The following is an 18,912-nucleotide window of genomic DNA, read 5'->3' as shown; positions in this document are numbered from 1 at the left end:
AACCCACAATGGCATGAGACCAATTCAGCAACAGGTCTCTGAATTAATGGCTACAGCTATATATGGACAAGGGCATCCCAATACCACATCGTCCCTTGCACTTCTAGAGCCGATTTGCAAATTGAAGGTACTTTTGTTCTGAAGATTAGATCGTTTCTTGTTTTCCATAGCGCCTAAATGCTGGGGTAAGGTACCAATTGTAGCTAAAGTTTGTAGATGTTATCCTCAACTCCTGGCATTTAAATATCGACTTTTCAAAGAATATACACCAAAAAATATAGACCACTGACAACTTCAGAAATTGAGAATATTTTCTCGAGGTTATGGATTTTTTGTGGAACTGATCACTGTTTTGGATTCTTACAGTTGAGGATCTTAATCTATTTTCGTCTATGAAAAATTCTGTTTCTACTAAGAACAATTCATTCCCCTTTGACTTCCTTTAAGCTTCAAAAAAAAACCAAGGTACTTAATCGAATGACCCTGCAACAGCAAAGCACCAATAGTTTAAATTCTAGGATGAAGAGAATTCCTAGGTGACTTCACTTTGACCAACTGCTCAAATTTCTTATTCTGGTCCTCGGTTAAATTTAGAGGCTATGAATCCAATCTGTTGTGCAATTTGAGTAATCGACAGGTATCTCTCCTAATAATAACAATTTGTAGAAGAACTCCATGCAGTGGCACAGATCTACAAGTCCAAATATGGGCATCGCCATTTGCTTGTGTATTGCAATATATAGTGACTTCAGATCTAAAACTCTGTACAGCTCCTCAAAACCTCACTACACAAAAGATTACAATGAAGTTCTTAAATTTAGTTAAGGCTAACTTATTGTAAAATTTGACCTTGCCAAATGGAAATCATGTAAACAAATTCTACTCAGCAGAAACGAATTGTTCCTAACAAAAACTCACGATGGAAGGATTTATCTTCCGATAAGCACCTGAAGGAGAACTCTTCTCTCCACCCGAACCAGCAGTCATTCTCCTCTTCTTGCTTATCGCTCCTTCACTCTGGGAACCCAACAAAGTCCGGAGTCTCTTGGCCCGTGAAGAAGGCATACTCCTTGTCAATCGAATGGCCTCCTTCATCTTTGCATCTTCCACAGCCTTGTTGCTGGCTTTATTACATGGCGTGTGGTATTTCGGCTCTAGATGATCAACAGGAATTCGATACAGAGTTTCTGTCATTGACAAAACTTTCAGTATAAATTTATCTTCTTATGCTTACTAAAAAATAACCACCAGTAGGAAGAATACTACGACTTCAAAAAAATCTCTTACCGGGTGGATCTTCAAAATATAAATCTGGGCTAGGAGATCTAGGTGGTGGTGTTGGAGGCCAGACATCAACATTTTCACTAGCTTTATCAAACTTCTCGCGAGACAGATCAAGGGATGCCTCAGCAGGAACTTTTTCTGCATAATTTCTTACACAATATTTAGAACCACTGAAGGGAATTGCTTTGATAGGAACGGTGGTACAGGCGGCGTCCACATCAACGAGGACAGGTTTTGGTGAAGTGGTAACAGGGATTTTTTCTGCATAATTTCTAAAAAAGTTATAACCACTGACAGTGTTTGCTTCATTAGGAGCTGTGGTAGAGGCGTCTACATCATCAAGGACAGACTTTGGTGAAGTGATAGCACGCTGCACTTGGGTTTCCATCAAAGTTGAAAACCATGGTGTACCTTGCCTTGCATAGAATATAATGTAGGCCTCCTGAGAGAGAACAAAATCTTCTGCAACTTTTGTCACCTATAGAATTAAATAAAAGATCATTTGCTTTTTATTCCAATTGGATCGTCCTATTATATTAAACCAATGCTGACAATTAGTACAATAGATTCTTCATACTTGTGCAGGATCGCATGTTAATAAATGATAAATTAACTTCTTTACAAAAGACAACATTGGTGCAGATAAAAGACAAATTTGTGAGCGTTACCTTTGAGTCATCCAACTTGTGCCATGTTTGTGGAGAAGACCGGATGAAGCAGAAGTAATGTCCAGAACAAGATGTAAGGCCAGTATGTACCACAACTGCATATAACTCATACTTTGACTCAACCTATACAGAAATGATAATTAGATGAGAATGTGTAAATAAACAAGAATCTAATGCCTCCATAGACCAGACCAGACCAAAATCAAGACAAGCCTACTCTACGCTAGACACAATGGTCACAGAAAAGCAAAAAAAAAAAACACTATTCATGGTCTAGGTCCTAACATCTGAACAAATCAAATTTCATAATAAGACCATACGTAGTAAACTAGATCATGATTGTGCAATGAAGCCATATAGGTAGGTCGCACTTCTAAATGTAGATTGTGTGTTCCAAGTTCCAAGTACGAAATTAGATATAAAATGTTGTTGAGGTCTTAATTGATTTCTTATTTTCCAAGTGAGAAAGTTCCAGAACTCACATTATCATTCTCTTGGTTTCCACTAAAGGGCTGCAAATCAAGTTCTAGTGGGAACTCCACATACTTGTCGATCTTCTCAACATAAGAGCCATCATTTTTGAATCTCTTTAAATGGAAAGCTGCAACTGAAGGAGTCTGCTCCAGTGTGAACTGCTTCTCTACTAACACATCTTTCTTACAATTTTCACAAGCAAACTTTGTTTCTTCAATTTTTTCAACATTGGTGAAGGATTTGAGAGCATTTGGAAGACTATCAACATTTTCAATTTCCAAGCTCAGATCAACCAAGGGCTCAAAAGTGTCTGACGAATGACCACATTCACAACAGCGCAGCTGAAAATCCACAACAAGCATTAAAATATAGTCAGTGACAGTGTTTCCAGATTACCTCAAAAGGCAAAAGTATTGTTAAGCATGGAATGATACCAGGGATGCTAGTAAGTAGCACACGGTCTACTACAAAATAAAAAAGTTGAACCGCTAATATGTATATAAGTATCATTCTTTACATCAACTGTGTCTGTCAAAGAATATGAAGCACCAAAGCTATCTACGTTAACATGTTAGTGCACATGCATCATGAAAAATGTAAATATCTTTGAGACTAAGAAAATCATAGGAGAAAATGTCCAAGGAGTTGATACAATTCCAATAAGTAATATAACTAATGGTGAAAACAGCAAGTTTCTGCCTATAGCTATGCACACCACCGAGATCCCTTTTTCGTCTACATATGGCTAAAAGGCTCATGCTCAACTACTAAAGCTATAGACGGGGCATTTAGATTATAACAGAGCATTTGATTCATTTACTCATATTTTAATTCATGAATCCAGCACACACATCCACAATACATTTATTGCTATAATTGACAAACTATAAAGAGGTAGCAATTCCTTAGCATTTCTTTTAGCACTACTGCAAGCACATTCAACTATGTCATTTCAAGAAACTTTAACAAAAATAATATACCTTGCTTTGGAGACGACCACCAAATATTTTATTGACAAGACTAGAATCTTGTACAGAAGACGCACTCTCCTCATCTTTCGCGCTTGCATCCACAATACTACAGCTATCCAATTTATCCAACAAGCATTGCAAGAACTCATGCGCATCTTCTTGCTCATACCTCCTAAAACCCGACGACAAATCTAGTAATTACATCGGTCAAGAAAATCACACTATACAAACCAATTAATCAATTAAATGAAAAAAAAAAAAAAAAAAAAAAAATCAAGAAAAGGATACAGCTCAAGTTATCGACAAATCCGTAAGGCGAAACAGATCTCCCAGATGAAGACAAGGACAGCTCAATATGATCGCGCAACTCGCAAAGTACACAAAACCCATCTCTACTGCCTAGAAAAAATCCATCAAAAAATTATAAATAAAATAAACAAAAACAGGCATTTCAAGAAAATAAACATAAAGATTAAAACTTACGAAGACAAGGGGATGAATGATTCCAGTTGCGAAGACTCTGAACAAAAGGAACAGTATGATTGAAACACTGAAGAATAGAATTAAGAAAACAAGTATTCCCCAGATTCCTAAGCCCTGCTCCCATCATCTTGGATGACGTGTCATTAATAATCACTGATAAAGGTGGTTCTTCTTCAACATTTGAGGCTGGCGGTATTTCATCATCATCATCTTCATCAAGAGAGTAAAAAAGAAATGGGTCGTCCTTGTCTTGGAATTCAGTGATGGGGAGTTGAGAATCTTCTTGTTCTTGCATTGTGAAGATTGAAGGAGAGGAATAAGATTGGAGGTTGTAGAGTAAGGAGTGGTAGTAATTATTGAAGGTGTTTTCTTTTTCTTCCATTTTTTGGGGGGGTTTTGAAATTTTGAAATTTAGGAGGGAAAAATATTTTATTTTGAGAGGGAGAATGAAAATTGAGGCGGCGGCTTTTTTTGTTTTTTACTTTCTTGTGCTTGTTTTTCTTTTTCTCTCTCTCTCTCTTCTTGATTAACAATGGTTCACTGCCACGTGGTAAGTGACCACTTTCAGTGCAGTAACTAGTTCATTGCCACGTGTTATATTTTCAATTCTGAAAATTGTATGTTTTACTTAATAATAATTGGTTACTAGCCATTTGGCCCGGCCTATGGCCGGACTTACTACATAAATAGCTAATGACTCAAAAGCCTAAAGTCCACTTGAATAAATAATATATGTATATTGATATCTAATGATTAATTGCATACTTTGTTTGAAGAGTTTGTGTTTTTCTATATTTTTTAAAGAAATTGGAAGATCTCAAACCTTGTTATCCTTGCAGTAAGTTAGGGTTCCTGAGTTACTATTTTGGAGAGCTCTCACTTTTCAGGTTTCTTTTTGTTTAAGAATGGAGATAAGAGGAAGAGAGAGAGGTTTTTCTTTTGTACTTTCTGTTTTTTTGGTTTTTTTACGAACAATTGAAAATCACGTGGATTTGTTTTTTGTTTTTTTTGTTTCCTGGAGGGTGACATGTCTCTATTAGAGTAAAAAGGGGGCTGACTTGTTTCACTGAGAGCATTCTCAACTACTTAGTATTCATGGTCAATCATGAGTATAACAATAAAAGATGTATTATAATGGGGTTTCAACCTATGCATAGTATAAACAAACAGTACTACGACTATCAAATATTTGTACTTTTTCCTTAAATATAAATATAAATGCAAGAAAGAGACGATGGCTTGAAGGAGAAAGAGGTTTAATACCTGCATACGTTGATCAGAGCTTCCAAAAGAGAGGAGGGGAGATTTTTTTGTAGAATTATTGTAAAATGATTAAAGTATGGGCTTGATCTGGGCTTTGTAATTTGGGCTAAAAGTATTTCAAAAAGTTGTCTATGGGGTGGACTTACTTCTGTTTTGGCAGAACATTTTTTTATTTTTAATTTTGTTGATATAAAAATAAAATTTAAAATTTTATAAAGAACACACCCTGCCTCTATTGAATTTGTTTACGACTATGGAAACGGGAAATTGGGGGTGTTGTTTCTTGTTTGCCTGTGTTGGAGTGTAAAGTGGCTATGTTGATGGTACAGGTTTATTTATCATTCATCTCACATTTCAAGTTAATGTACAGAGATTAAGTTAAGAATGAGAAATTAGATACCCTACATACTTTTCGTGCTAACAACATTTCCTCTCATACTTGTAAAGAATTCTACCCTTGCAAATAACGCCCTTCCCACCTGCTCCATCTTTATGCTTTTTGAGTTCACCGGCGGACACTATTTCTCACGCTGAAACTTAGTTTCAAAATGGTTGTGCATGTTGCCTTGTTTGGCATCCTGCAGTCCTCCCCCATCTTATAGACTGAAATAATGGGGACGATCCAATTAGTCGACCTCCTCAATCTTGGGGCCAACACCGCTTCCACCAACAGAAGGACCATCCTCATCCATACCAGCACCACCCATATCAGCACCAGCTCCCCGGGTACATCTTTGCAATGATGGGTTTGCGGATGCTCTCCGGCTCCTTCATCTTGTCATCAAACCACAAATTTCAAAGAAGTCGATTCTTTGTCGAGCCACCGGATGGCTTCGGGTCAATTGCATCCTCAATCTTCTTCTTGTCGTTTGGGTCAAGCTTGGCACCGATCTTCTCATCCTTGATAGTGTTCCTCATGTTGTAAGCATAGTTCTCCAAAGCATTCGTCGACTCAACATTCTTTTTGTGTTTCTCATCCTCGATTTGTATTTCTCGCCTCCGAACCATCTTTCGATTTCATCCTTGGACAACCTACCCTTGTCATTGGTGATGGTGATCTTATTCTTCGCCTGCGGGTCTTGTCCTCTGCGAGAGACATTCAAGATACCATTGGCATCAATGTCAAAGCAAACAAGTCGGGGGACACCACGGGAGCGTGGGGATTCCGAAAAGCTCAAATTTACCCAAAGATGTTGTTGTCCTTGGTTCCGGTTCTCTCACCCTCGAATACACGGATCAACACACCGGCTGGTTGTCGAGTATGTAGAGAAGACCTGTTCCTTCTTGGTGGGGATGGTTGTGTTCCTTGGGATCAAGGTAGTCATGACACCTCTGGCAGTTTCCAACCCAAGGGAAAGTGGAGTGACATCTAGTAGCAAAAGGTCTTGGACCTTTCGTTACCCTCACCACTAAGAATAGCGGCTTGAGCAAAATGACACCATAAGCAAATGACCTCATCGGGGATTAATAATTGACAAAACCATTACACTGTTCAACACGGTATTCTATGATTACTATTTACAATAATCATGGATCAAAATAAAATATTACCAACCACCATGCAATGATACCTATGAGAGTAATAGTCCCTTCATCAACATTAACCTAGCCTTGTAGTAGTAAGCTGCAAAACCTAGTTGGCTATATACGTAAACATACCCACCATGAGTAGTATATAGCATAATCCAAAAACAAAACATATGTCTCAGTTTACAAAGTCCTAATATATAACACAGAACACACAAAATGCGATTTTGTAGGTATAAAACTCATCATTTACAACAACAACAAAAAAAAAAAAAAACTGGACGGTTTGTGTATATATAAAACTCATCCTTGAAGGTCATTGGCTATAGTATTTCCCCTGACTTGTAGGGCAAAAATCTTGGGCCTTACCCAAACAGGGGTGAGTGCCTACCTGGGTTCTAGGCTTCCAGCACTCAATGAAACGAAAAAGTAAAAGAAATAGAGTAAAAAACTACTAACCTTGCTGCAGTCTATTTTACTATTACCCACAGCACCATACTTCCTCACATTAGAAACTTTGGTATAGGGTCTAGCTCTTACAGCCAATGCAAAGTGAAAGGCCAAACAAACCCGTAGGAGAAGAGTTAAGCTTGAACTCATTATCTCTTCCTCTTCTCTAACCAAGACAAATCAAAAGTCATAAGTTATGTTATATTGGTTAGTAAGTGGAAGATCAAACGAACAAAACCAAAATCCTTTTTGTTTTTGCGTTTTGGTTATGTTTTGTGGCAATGCAAGATGTACTCTTTGCTTTTATAAGGGAGTTCATCAGCATTAATAAGGCTCGAGCACATAATTCTCGAGTATTTATTATTCTCTGATTCTAACATGAGGTTAGGGGTAATAACCCGCCAATAATTGAATGTGTATGGGCAACATATTTATATCTGATTCGACCAAAACCAATAGAGACATATGTTACTGATCACTAAAATATGGAACTATATAATTTTTTTAAAGGGTAGACAAATTAACTGCAACCACCCACGACCCACAAACAAATAAAGATGCACACCAGCACTGCGGCGCAAAAGCATTTCCTAACTAAAAAGGGAATCAAATCCCAAATGTCTCATCGCATGCAGTTAGTTTAATTTGAAAAGAATCCATACCCTCCAAAGAAAGCATAGTCACTGCGACATAAGTATGTGAGGGCCAAAATACAAAGCAGGACCCACCTAAAATCAAAGGCAAAAAATGATGTCGTACACGTAATATGAAGCGAGATAACAAATGCCTTAGAGCAATATGTGACATATACTATCCTTACTTTCAATTTTCTTTTACATATAATTTTCTTGTTAGAGCGCTACACAACACCTTGTAAAACACCCTCTCTAAGGGAGCAACAGCTTTGATGAACCTAAGGTTAAGGTATCAAAATAATTTGTTCCTTATCTTGCAAACAATATGAGTCAGCCATGTCTATGTCTAGGCTAGGCAGTTAAAAATAATATAGTTTAAAGTGGACAAACATAAATAATTGAACTGGTTTCCTTACAGTCTATGATTCTACCTTTAGAATGTTTACCCAGTTATGGCAATCAGCGTTATGGAGAATCCAGAAATTATAATACAAATCCAATGTTTACTGAACAGGAACAAATCCTTATACCTGCAGTTACGGTGACTGGATCCACATTTTCAATGAGACTACTACCAATTCAACAACGAAGAGGCTTAAAGATATGCAGGAAAATAAGAACTAATTAAGAAGACTCGCAAGAAACTGTTTCGCATTTTGTGCTACCTCTGCTTCTAGTACTGCTTCCAACATGATATCTGATCCTTTTGCATCATCTATCATTACATAAAGCCATGAAATCTTGTAACATATTGAAACTAAGAAATGTAAAGAAGCAAAAGCATCAAATGAACAAACATGTAATATCCAAATTTAAAATTTAAACAGAAGTAAACAGGAACTGACGGTGCAGAGGGTCATGGATGCAAGAGAGTCGACTCAATGCACACAGAAGAAGATGACGGATATGTCATATATTTTATGGATATGCATACTTAACTTAATAATAGTTAGTAATAGCCTAATAAGTAAAACATTTCATACACAATATTTAAAAAAAAAAAAAAAAAACTTACAGTGTCCCAATAGGCAAGAGTCGCTGAAAAGGATCAAAAGCAAGAATTGATGCAGTGGATGGGATACCATAGTGAATTTCAACACGTGGATTTAAATCCTTTAATGTCACATTTTGCTGTAGAGAAAATGTTGTTTTTATTTTGAATGTCGAATTAAGAACTTAACCCGCAATTTGATATCAAGTAGGTAGTAACATGACAAAAGCAATTTATATTTCCAAATATCAAAACATCTATGAGGTCATTGTCAAGGGACACGTTAGACCAAATTCCAAATTAAATCCTTAAAAGGTGAATAGAACAACTTATGTTCACTGCACTTGAGAAAAAATATCATAGTTAACAATTACTAATTTAAGATAATATTGTGAAACGCTTAGAACTTAGGGGTTACCTTGACTTCCTTCAGCCACAGGCTCTTTAAGTCCGAACTACTAAGGATGGTTGACACAATAAGAGCACCATGGACAGCGGGTTCTTTGTACATAGGTCCGCAATTTGTTGCAATTGACTCTTCACAAAGAACCGCTTGTTTTTCATCTTCACAAAGGACACTGCGCAAAATAAAAGGAGCTCATTGTTAGAAAGCATGACAAAAATCTCCTCCCCGGTAATAATCAAAATGAGATGAAGCAGCCTATCATTATCCGGACTTGACATCAACATATCATTTTAGTTTTAGAAGCCAACAAAAGAGTGACTAAAAGTAATGCATTACTTTCAAAGATAGGTCTATGCTATTCCAGTTGGTTCGTACATCACTTATATATATTATTTAAGTATTCATTCATGTCCTGCAACATGGAGGGAGAGTATGGCCACATACATGCTTCCACAAAATTATGATGAGAATTTTGTGGAAGATGAGAATTTTGTGGAAGCATAATCCTCTTTATCATATCTGTTTCTAAAATGAGCCAAGACTTTACATATTTTAGTAGCTTTCTACTTTCAACTGATTTTTTTTTTCTAGTTTCAACTTTCAACTGTAACAAATATTGCTTACCTTGACCGAATTTACAAAATAGCAATTAAACACGTAATTGAAAAAAAAAGATAATAATATAAAATGTACAGACTTAATTCATGTGAACATTTTTTCTACCTGCATGCAAGAAACTTTTCCTCCATTGCTAGAGATAGAGGTGATGTCGTTGACCTTTCGGGTAACGGGGAAAGCCGAAGTGGACTTGAGGCCAGTGAATGGTGCAACCATGCTAGCTTGAGCAGGGGTGGCACAGTTATTGATGGATGCAAGTGGCATGCAACAGCTGCTGATGAGACCTCTCTCCTCATTTACCACGATGAATCCCTACAAATGCAGTCACATGTAAATATCCAACCAACTAAGGATCTGCCACAAAATTAAACAAATGGATCAGTTGCATAACAAAACAGTAAGCATAAACAGAGGCTCAAATAATTGGTGAGATTCAATATTCATGTAGGCATGCTCAAAGTATGAATCCTTCCTAACATCGGAATGTCCACGGGTCAAGAAGAGTATTTTGAACCTTTTTAGCAATTCATAGTATGATTTGAGAAAGTCAAGCAAGTCCAAAGAAAAATCCTTAACAAAAGGCAGTAATTGTAACTATTAATTGCAACAAATTGGATCCATATTTGTTTTTCCTACAAAATCTACTCCGAGTCCGGATGCATGCTCGGTGGAGGATAATTAGTATCCAAAAGTAAATGTAAAGGCACGCATACGGTTAGTGACCAGCCCTTGATTGGCATCCACTTTGGAACATTGATATTTCCTCATAGATGATGTAGCAGAGCCAATCATACTTTGCCGCCAATGCTCTCAACTTGAACATTTTCTCCAATGGTGCAAGTTTCATTATCCTCCACAAAATGCAAATCAGGATAGTTTCAAAGGTTTAGGGAGTGAAGCCAAACAGCCACAGAACCCTCCTTCTGCTCCATGGAAGCGATATGAGAGTACACTTTCCACTTTTGATTATATGAAGTAAAGAAACACTCCTCCAGGTAAAGCCCAACCTCAGGAGCTGTGGGCACATTAATCCTTACATCCCTAAATTTCACAGAAACAACAAATTCATACTGCAAACAATAGGAAATTCATAGTTCCAAAAAACATAACCGAAAAGTACTTACTTCTGCAGAGCTGTTTCAATCAAAGACTCCGGTGCGCAATCCCTCATGATAGCAACTGCAAGCCTGACCAGCTTCCTAATCTTATGAAGCATAAAACTCTGCCCCACAACCTCACACTTAACAAAATCACAATGAATCCTTAGAAATTCATATATATATCAGAAATTTATAGCAAATAAGAATATACATATACTTGTATAGGTTTGGCAATGAGAAGTCTAATAACAAATACCGTCTTTTTCATTGTTAGTAAGTACTGGTTTCTAATAATTACGTTGTGTGAGCTTATGTACATAATGTGTTGATTTACCGAATTGATAGTGGATACATTTCAGATTTAATTCTAGTGAACTTCTTTTTTGTTATCTTTTTACTTCTTTTTTCTTTTCTCTATTCCTTTACCAATATTGTGTTTTGAGTACAATAACCCCAAACTTATAGCTTCTCTTCGTCTTCCTCAAACCCCGAACTCGTAATCTTTCTCCTCTAGGAACCCATCCCCTCTAAATCCCATCAAGGTTAAACCACAAAGTGATGAAGAAGACCTGGTCTAATAAGATTTGTGCATTTCAGATAATGTTTTGGGTGATAACTATCAAATAGATATCTTGGATTTCCATGTTAATTATGTTCCCCAATTTTGATAGGTAAAAGTTTCTGTATTTGCTCAGATTTGATTTTCTCAATATAAAGTTCACAATTCTAGTTCTCTGAGGGTAGGGAATGGAGACGAATATAAAATCACAATGTTCATGGCAGGAGATGGAAGCTATCAGACAAAAAAGAAGAGTTTCCTTTTCGATATATGGGTTTTGTAAATACAAATCTTAAACAACTAAAAGGAAAACAAAAAACAGATCGACGGAGTTTATTGGGCAATTTAGAACAGTTTAAAATCTAGAATGGACAGGTGGTGCGTAAACTAAAACAGTTACAAAGATGTATCTTTGTACCAGTTTTAGAGGAATTGGACTCAACATATTATTGAACCAAATGCTTAAAAAAAAATATGTACAATACCTAATGAAAAATATTGCTTACTTCTATGTTTCCTCTTCCCATGGTAGCAACGGCAGCAGAGGTATAACAAATGACATCTTTAAGCTGGCGATAGAAGCGGTGCAGCAATCCTCTTGGCCTCATCACTGGTTCCATTGGGTCCATCATACGGTCTCCTTTGTGGTGTTTCACGTCGCTCTGACTCTGTCTTCTTAGGTGTCAGACCAAGAGCAGTCATCCAATTCTATGGAGTAAAGCAAAGATCAAAAGCAATCTACGCGGAATATTCCCATTGTTGAACTATGCCATCCATAGTACAAAGAAGCCATAAATGAAAATATGTGGTGGGGGGCACTTACATGGTTATTTTTCTTCCATTGATATCCAATAAAACCCATTTTCATTCTGAGTTTAGATTCTTGGCTGCAACTGTGCATATCTATAAGCACCACCGCTACATCTCTATTACACTCTTCACTGCAAATATATATATATATATATATATATATATTAACAGATAAAGTTTGAAGTTTTATTTTAAGGAGAAGAAAGATTATTACCATCGGGTGAAAGGACTTCTATCTTTGGCACGTTTGAGAGAGTTACTGGTAGATCTTGCTCGAGCCATTATTTTCAGAGAGATTTTGAGAGATGGTTTGGAATTTGGAAGTGAGAAAGGGTGAGCGGTTTGTTTAGTAAGTTGGGTGAAAGCATTGGATTGATGGTTCCATTAATGAGCTCTTGCTTCATACTCTTGCTTCATATTTAGGCTTTGTTTTGTTTTTTTTTCTTCTGTATGGTGAAGAGTTTTGTTTTTTTTATTTTTGTTTGGGTTACGAACAATTGAAATCTGCAAAAAAGGGCGTAGATTTACTTTTTTTAAGAAAAATCTGATGTGTCAATCTCAGAGAAAAAAAGGGGACTGACGTGGGTCACTGGGAGCATTTTCCACTACTCAGTATTAATGGTCTTTGATTAGTTTTGGAAAGAAAAGTCTTAGCACTTGATTGAAATTTTGAAAGTTGCAACCCTAGTATAAAATATCGCTATAAATATTGTGAAATTGACAATCGATACAAAATTATCGAGGATATACAAAGAGCAATAATAACTAGTACAATTTAAATAAAAAAAAATTGACTAGGTGAGAAATTACAACTAATTAAGAATTCAACGAGCGATTCTCAAGGACAAATCGTCCAAAAAAGTAACTATAGAAGACACTTTTTTTTTAATCACTCAGAAGGATCGGGTGGATGAAAGTTCAAGTATATCCTTGACGCGAAATAAAAAACGGGTCGGGTAGACGAAAGATCAAGTATACCCCTGACCTAGTGTATATAGTATGAACAATTATTGTTCATATACAAACACATGCGAGCTCATTGTTCATACCTATTAGAGTATGAACACTCATTGTTCATACCTATTAGAGTATGAACACTCATTGTTCATACCTACTTCATACCTATTAGAGTATGAACACTCATTGTTCATACCTATTGTAAATTATGAGCAATGATTGTTCATACCTACTAGAGTATGAACAAAGCGTGTTTATCCCTATTGGAGCTATGAACAATGGATGTTCATAGCTCATGACTATGAACAATCATTGTTCATAGTCCAATTCTAATATGAACAAATAATATTCATAGCTTATGACTATGAACATTGATTGTTCATAGCTACCGAACTATGAACAATCATTGTTCATAGTCCAATTGTGATATGAACAAAGAATGTTCATAGCTCATGACTATATTGTAGTATGAACAAAGAATATTCATAGCTCATGACTATGAACATTAATTTTTCATAGTACAGTATTGACTATGAACACTCATTGTTCATAGCTACCGAACTATGAACATTGATTGTTCATAGTACAATATTGACTATGAACACTCATTGTTCATAGCTATGAGTGTTCATAGTCAATGAGCTATGAACAATGAGTGTTCATAGCTACCAAATTATGAACAATCATTGTTCATAGTCCAATTGTGATATGAACAAATAATATTCATAGCTCATGACTATGAACAATCATTGTTCATAGTCTAACTGTGGTATGAACAAAGAATATTTATAGCTCATGACTATGAACATTGATTGTTCATAGTACATTATGGATTATGAACATTCATTGTTCATAGCTATGAGCTATGAACAATCACTATTCATAGTCCAATTATGATATGAATAAAGAATGTTCATAGCTCATGACTATGGACAATCATTGTTCATAGTCTAATTGTGGTATGAACAAAGAATATTCATAGCTCATGACTATGAACATTGATTGTTCATAGTAAGTACAGTATGGACTATGAACACTCATTGTTCATAGCTCATAGCTATGAACATTGAGTGTTGTTCATAGCTACCGAACTATGAAGAATCACTGTTCATAGTCCAATTGTGAAATGAACAAAGAATGTTCATAGCTCATGACTATGAACAATCATTGTGTAGGAACCGTTATTTCAGAATGGAAATTTCTACAAACCTCGAAAACCAACTGCAGCAGAATTAATGGGTTCTCACAATTTTGGATAGAAAACATACCTTTGAATCGGCTGAGATAACTCTGAGAATCTAATAGCTATGAATCCGAATTAACAATCAACCCCTTGATCTTCTGTTTTATTCCTTTAGAATAGATTGGACGTTGTGTGGGCAACGATCTACCAACCCCCTTCTTTCTCACAAAGCTAGATCCAATTTTGGATCCATCTTTCCTTGCCTTTCTTTTCAATCCAGTGAATAATAAAAAATTCGGCCAAGAGAAAAAAAGATTCTATTTATAGGCTACAATAGGGACCATGAGGAGAAATTAGGTTTGGGCCTCCTGACGGGCTTGGGCTTCCCATGTTCGGCCAGAACACACGGCCCAAGTCCGTCAATGATAACCGTAAAAATAATAAAATCTTAAATATTAATGTTAACAACACTAATACGTAATCCTACCGTTCTTACGTTTAAATCAATTCTTCTTACTCTCAAAACATAATCATGCAATATAATGAGTAAGGATTCGTTCCACTCTTAACTCTCTAGACTTAAATCGAATTCAACTAATCAAACCCAAAAGGAACAATGGTGAGAGTAATGATTTGATGTGAAATTTCTATACTACCATTCCCAACACAAGAACAATAATAAGAACAAGACATAATTAAATTAAACTGAAATTAAAACTAATTTAGAACTAAGATTGTGAATAACTAATTATGAATTTAAGACAACTAAATCTAAATAAGAATTTAAGCAATAATCTAAATTGAAATGAAGAACTAATACTTTATTCTAAAAACTAAAATATGATTCTAAACTAACTAATTGAATGAATGTAAAAAAACTAGATCTAGATCTAAAAACTAATCTAGATCTATCTTTTTCTAACCCTAAACTCCATTAACATTAGCTTCCTAACCTAACTACCATTAACAAAGAGTCAAGCTTTTGTTTTTATACTCTCAGATCCAAAAATCGTGCATGGGCTTGGAGCCATGTTTTGGGCCGGAAAATCGGGCCCAAAACCCAATTTCTTTAGTCCAAAATGGGCTCTTCAGCTACAGTTGGCTTCGACAGATGTTTTGTCCACTTTTGCTCCTCTGATTGGGCCAAGGCTTGGACCATCGGAAAGCTCTTTCCGAGACGGTCGTTTTGACATAAGATACTCCCAATTCCGAGGTCTGAGTCCAAAGATACGGCCTTCGGAAGTTCTGCTGACTTGTGCACTGTTTCTGCCAGTGTTGACTTTTCAGCTTTTGACCGAGCTTTACAATGGCTTTGTCTCTTTGAATCTTGGCCTTTATTCATAGAACTCCTTAGCAACTGACCTTTGCTCCTTTATCTCGCTAAAGTGGCATATTTCTACACATAATGGAGTTTGAAGCCTGGAATGCATAAAAACACGTAATCAGTATTAACTCTTAATTATTACTCACATAATTGGTCTAAAAGTATGATTGTTAAGGGGTTAAAACTACAGTTTTGGGCTCTTATCAAACCACCCCAAACAGCATTTTGCTTGTCCTCAAGCAAAGATGAGAAATTAGAATAAGTGACCAAAAATGAAGTTCTATCTACTCTCGTTTCGCTAAGTGCGATTGCATTGACCATATGCAACAAGGCCTTCAACCACTAGGAATTCCCTAGTGGACGAGTTATAGCCTCGTGAGAGTTTCCCAGTGAAGGTACTCACAAACTTCATCTATACTACAACGACTAAGAAATAAAACTATTGTTTCCTTATTTATGTCTCAATTATCTATACTTTTACACTAGCAATGAATACAGAATAATCATGTCGAAACCTAAGCTAATATATGCATAATAATCAATCATCTACTTAATAAACATATATACAATGAGTAATGCTATGAAATGATGCAGTCCGTTTTCAAACTTTGGAATAGCGCCCTTAAGTAGGTTCTCACATAAAGTCAAGACAAAAATCACTCGATTTTTCCACTCAAGTTTTGCTACTCCAAAGGTGCAGTGGGAATACTTTACCTAACAATCTCAATGACACACAAGGAAGCGAAGTTGATCAAACACATCGCCACTTACTATCCCACTAACCTATTCCTAATTGAGCTAGAGGTCTTTATTAGGTGTTCATGGGATTAGGAGATGGTTTAAGAATGAAGGAAACGGATATTAAAAAGACAAGTCCGAGATAATAGGGTCTTCATATTTTGTAACTAGAGAAAATCTTGTTCTTTTTTTCTACACTTTGTTTCCATCCTTCCCAAATTTTTTATTTTTGGCTTTTAGACTCATTTTATTCTATTTTTGGAGTTTTATTTTATTTTTATTTATTTTTTTTTTTTTTTCTTTTCTTTGGATGGAAACTTCTTTTCTTTTTCTTTGGATGAAGCAACTAACTAATTTCTGTTTACACAGTGTTTTTCTCCTCTTTTTCTTCACTCATCCTATTCGGACTTATTCTAAAATGGGTAGGTTGATTTTTTTTTTTTTTTTTTTTATTTTGTTTTGCTTTGTTTAACAGGTAAAGGAATTGTGGTTTATGGAAGGGCTAATGAAAGGCTCAAGAGGGCTTACTAAGCGGAATGATAATTCATAGGTTTGAATTTCTGGCTATATCGATCCAAAAGAGGGCCTAAATTCTCTCTTAGGACATGGTATAGTGGTCAAGCAAGTGGACGCGTGTGATTTCTCTATTCGAATATACTTCTCCCTTGTGTCATTTCTCAAATGTTTCACTCATATAAGGCTTTAGGCTATATTCTCACAGGATTTGTAGAATAAGTACTCTAGCCTAGATTTTTAAACTTCATTGCCAAACAATCATAGATACTCATGTAATATATTTATAGATAAATACAAAAATTATTACCTACATATTAACCTAAGTTTCTAAAACTATTCTAATGCAAAAGTTACATTGAGACTTCTAGATTATTAAGAGCATAGAGAAAGAAACAATACCAATATTCCTAAGTGTATAACATAAACTTTTTATTTTTATTTTTATTATTTTTAAGACAAATAATCGTAATATACAACCTAATATGTGCTTAACATTTACATCGTGTTTCTATACCACCCCCAAACAATTTGGGAGAAGGGGTTCATGAAACAATTCAATAGCACAATTAAATTATGTAACTAACTAATTTTTATAATTTTTAATATTTTATAAATAAAAGTCGTAATTTACATCCTAAAAGTGTCTAATTTTTGCAAATGTTTCTATCCCACCCCCAAACAATCAAGCGCTTTGTCCTCAAAGTGTAAAGAGATAAGGAAAAGAATTTACCATAGAAACGTGGCAAAAATTGGCAAGCACATGAAACAGAAATATTGTAAAGATGATATGATAATATGAAGCCCAATTAAACCGGGTGCGTACTAACTAACACAAACTTTACTGAAGTAAACATGACAGGCTTAGGGTGGCAACATGATTTAAAATGAATACCAAAATCGCACCCCCAAACAAAATTGGAAAACTCTTTTTAAGTTTGAAAATTTTGTTTGGCCTATACTCGTAAAGTTGGTATTGTACACTAAAACTTGGGTCTTTTAAAGTCAGATTCCCTAGACTTACTAATATATATGTATTAAAATGCAGTTTACTATATATCAACAATCGAAAAAGTTGTGGGTCTTTCCATAAATAATTAACATGGAATGCACCATCAAACAGAATTAAGCACCAAGATTTCCTATGACGTAGCTTAGTGGAATGAGAGCAAAGCCTTATAGATCTAAAACCTAATCGAGCATACAGTTTCTTCTTTGTCCTCCTACAAAGGGGATACCAAGTAAATGAACGTGAGAAAATTGATGGTTGTGGAAGATACGTAGGATGTGGATAATTTTATGAAGGAAAAAATGGAAAAAATGAAAAAGTGTCAGGTGGCTTGTCCTTGGGTGTTACTTCTTCACCAGTTGGTTTTAGATAGTTATGAAGCATAGGAGAAACGCCAAGGTCAAGTACAAACTCAATGGTTCTTTGAAAAGGTAGAGGGCAAAGAACATTCGTGATGGAAGGTGAATGAGTGACATGAGGATGTGAGGTGGGTGAATGGTGTTCAACTAGTGTTCTTAGGTCTATATCATCAGAGGCCTTGAGATATGCAAGACATTCCTCAATAGGTGGGTAAGAAGAATCACTGGGATAGGGCTTAAAAATTCTTCTTTTCGTCATGGCGTTAAGAGATGAATGGATGTCAATAGGAGAGAACTTCATGGTGACAAAGAAGGGTTGCAAAAGAGTCGAAGGAAATCCTCCTTGATGTTATCTACGTCTAGGGAGTAGAAATTGTGATTCTTGTCTTCTTCCATAAAAGGGGAATCTACTAGTGTGGGGACTAAAGTGTCAGCCGCACTAATGTGAGGTACAAAACTCTCAATGGACTTCACTTCCCCTTCTACAGGCAAACCTAGTTGTCCCTGTGTTTGTCTAAACATGTTAACTTCTGCAGAAAGATTTCCAAAAGAAAGAGTCATTGAGCCATCCCGACAATTAATTTGGGCAT

General features: G+C 35.9%; 1 protein-coding gene and 2 long non-coding RNA genes across 6 annotated transcripts; 1 reads left to right on the top strand and 2 right to left on the bottom strand.

The window, feature by feature from the left end:
- Window positions 1–292: 292 nt before the first annotated feature.
- On the bottom strand, window positions 293–4,277 carry LOC147524565 (ubiquitin carboxyl-terminal hydrolase 21-like). Of its 4 annotated transcripts, none has more exons than XM_086603778.1 (8): window positions 3,881–4,277; window positions 3,686–3,796; window positions 3,407–3,588; window positions 2,435–2,767; window positions 1,953–2,075; window positions 1,288–1,762; window positions 919–1,187; window positions 293–483 (listed from the first exon to the last, which is right to left on the bottom strand). In XM_086603778.1, the coding sequence occupies exons 1-8, from the start codon at window positions 4,260–4,262 to the stop codon at window positions 412–414; spliced, it is 1,947 nt and encodes a 648-aa protein (XP_086459904.1). In that variant the 5' UTR covers window positions 4,263–4,277; the 3' UTR covers window positions 293–411. The 4 variants fall into 4 exon arrangements, with proteins under 4 accessions (XP_086459904.1, XP_086459911.1, XP_086459908.1 ...); XM_086603785.1 differs by having other exon boundaries at window positions 948–1,187; XM_086603782.1 differs by lacking the exon at window positions 293–483 and adding an exon at window positions 697–785.
- Window positions 4,278–7,852: 3,575 nt separating this feature from the next.
- On the top strand, window positions 7,853–12,377 carry LOC147524563 (uncharacterized). Its single transcript, XR_015219836.1, has 2 exons — window positions 7,853–8,044; window positions 8,292–12,377. It is a non-coding gene; the product is annotated as an uncharacterized LOC147524563 (long non-coding RNA).
- Window positions 8,011–9,157, bottom strand: LOC147524564 (uncharacterized). Its single transcript, XR_015219829.1, has 2 exons — window positions 8,771–9,157; window positions 8,011–8,470 (listed from the first exon to the last, which is right to left on the bottom strand). It is a non-coding gene; the product is annotated as an uncharacterized LOC147524564 (long non-coding RNA).
- Window positions 12,378–18,912: the final 6,535 nt, after the last annotated feature.

Source organism: Coptis chinensis, chromosome 1, assembly GCF_015680905.1.
Source record: "Coptis chinensis isolate HL-2020 chromosome 1, ASM1568090v1, whole genome shotgun sequence".
NCBI lineage: Eukaryota > Viridiplantae > Streptophyta > Magnoliopsida > Ranunculales > Ranunculaceae > Coptis > Coptis chinensis.
The sequence above is the reverse complement of the archived record's forward strand: the minus strand, read 5'-3'. Positions and strand labels throughout refer to the sequence as shown.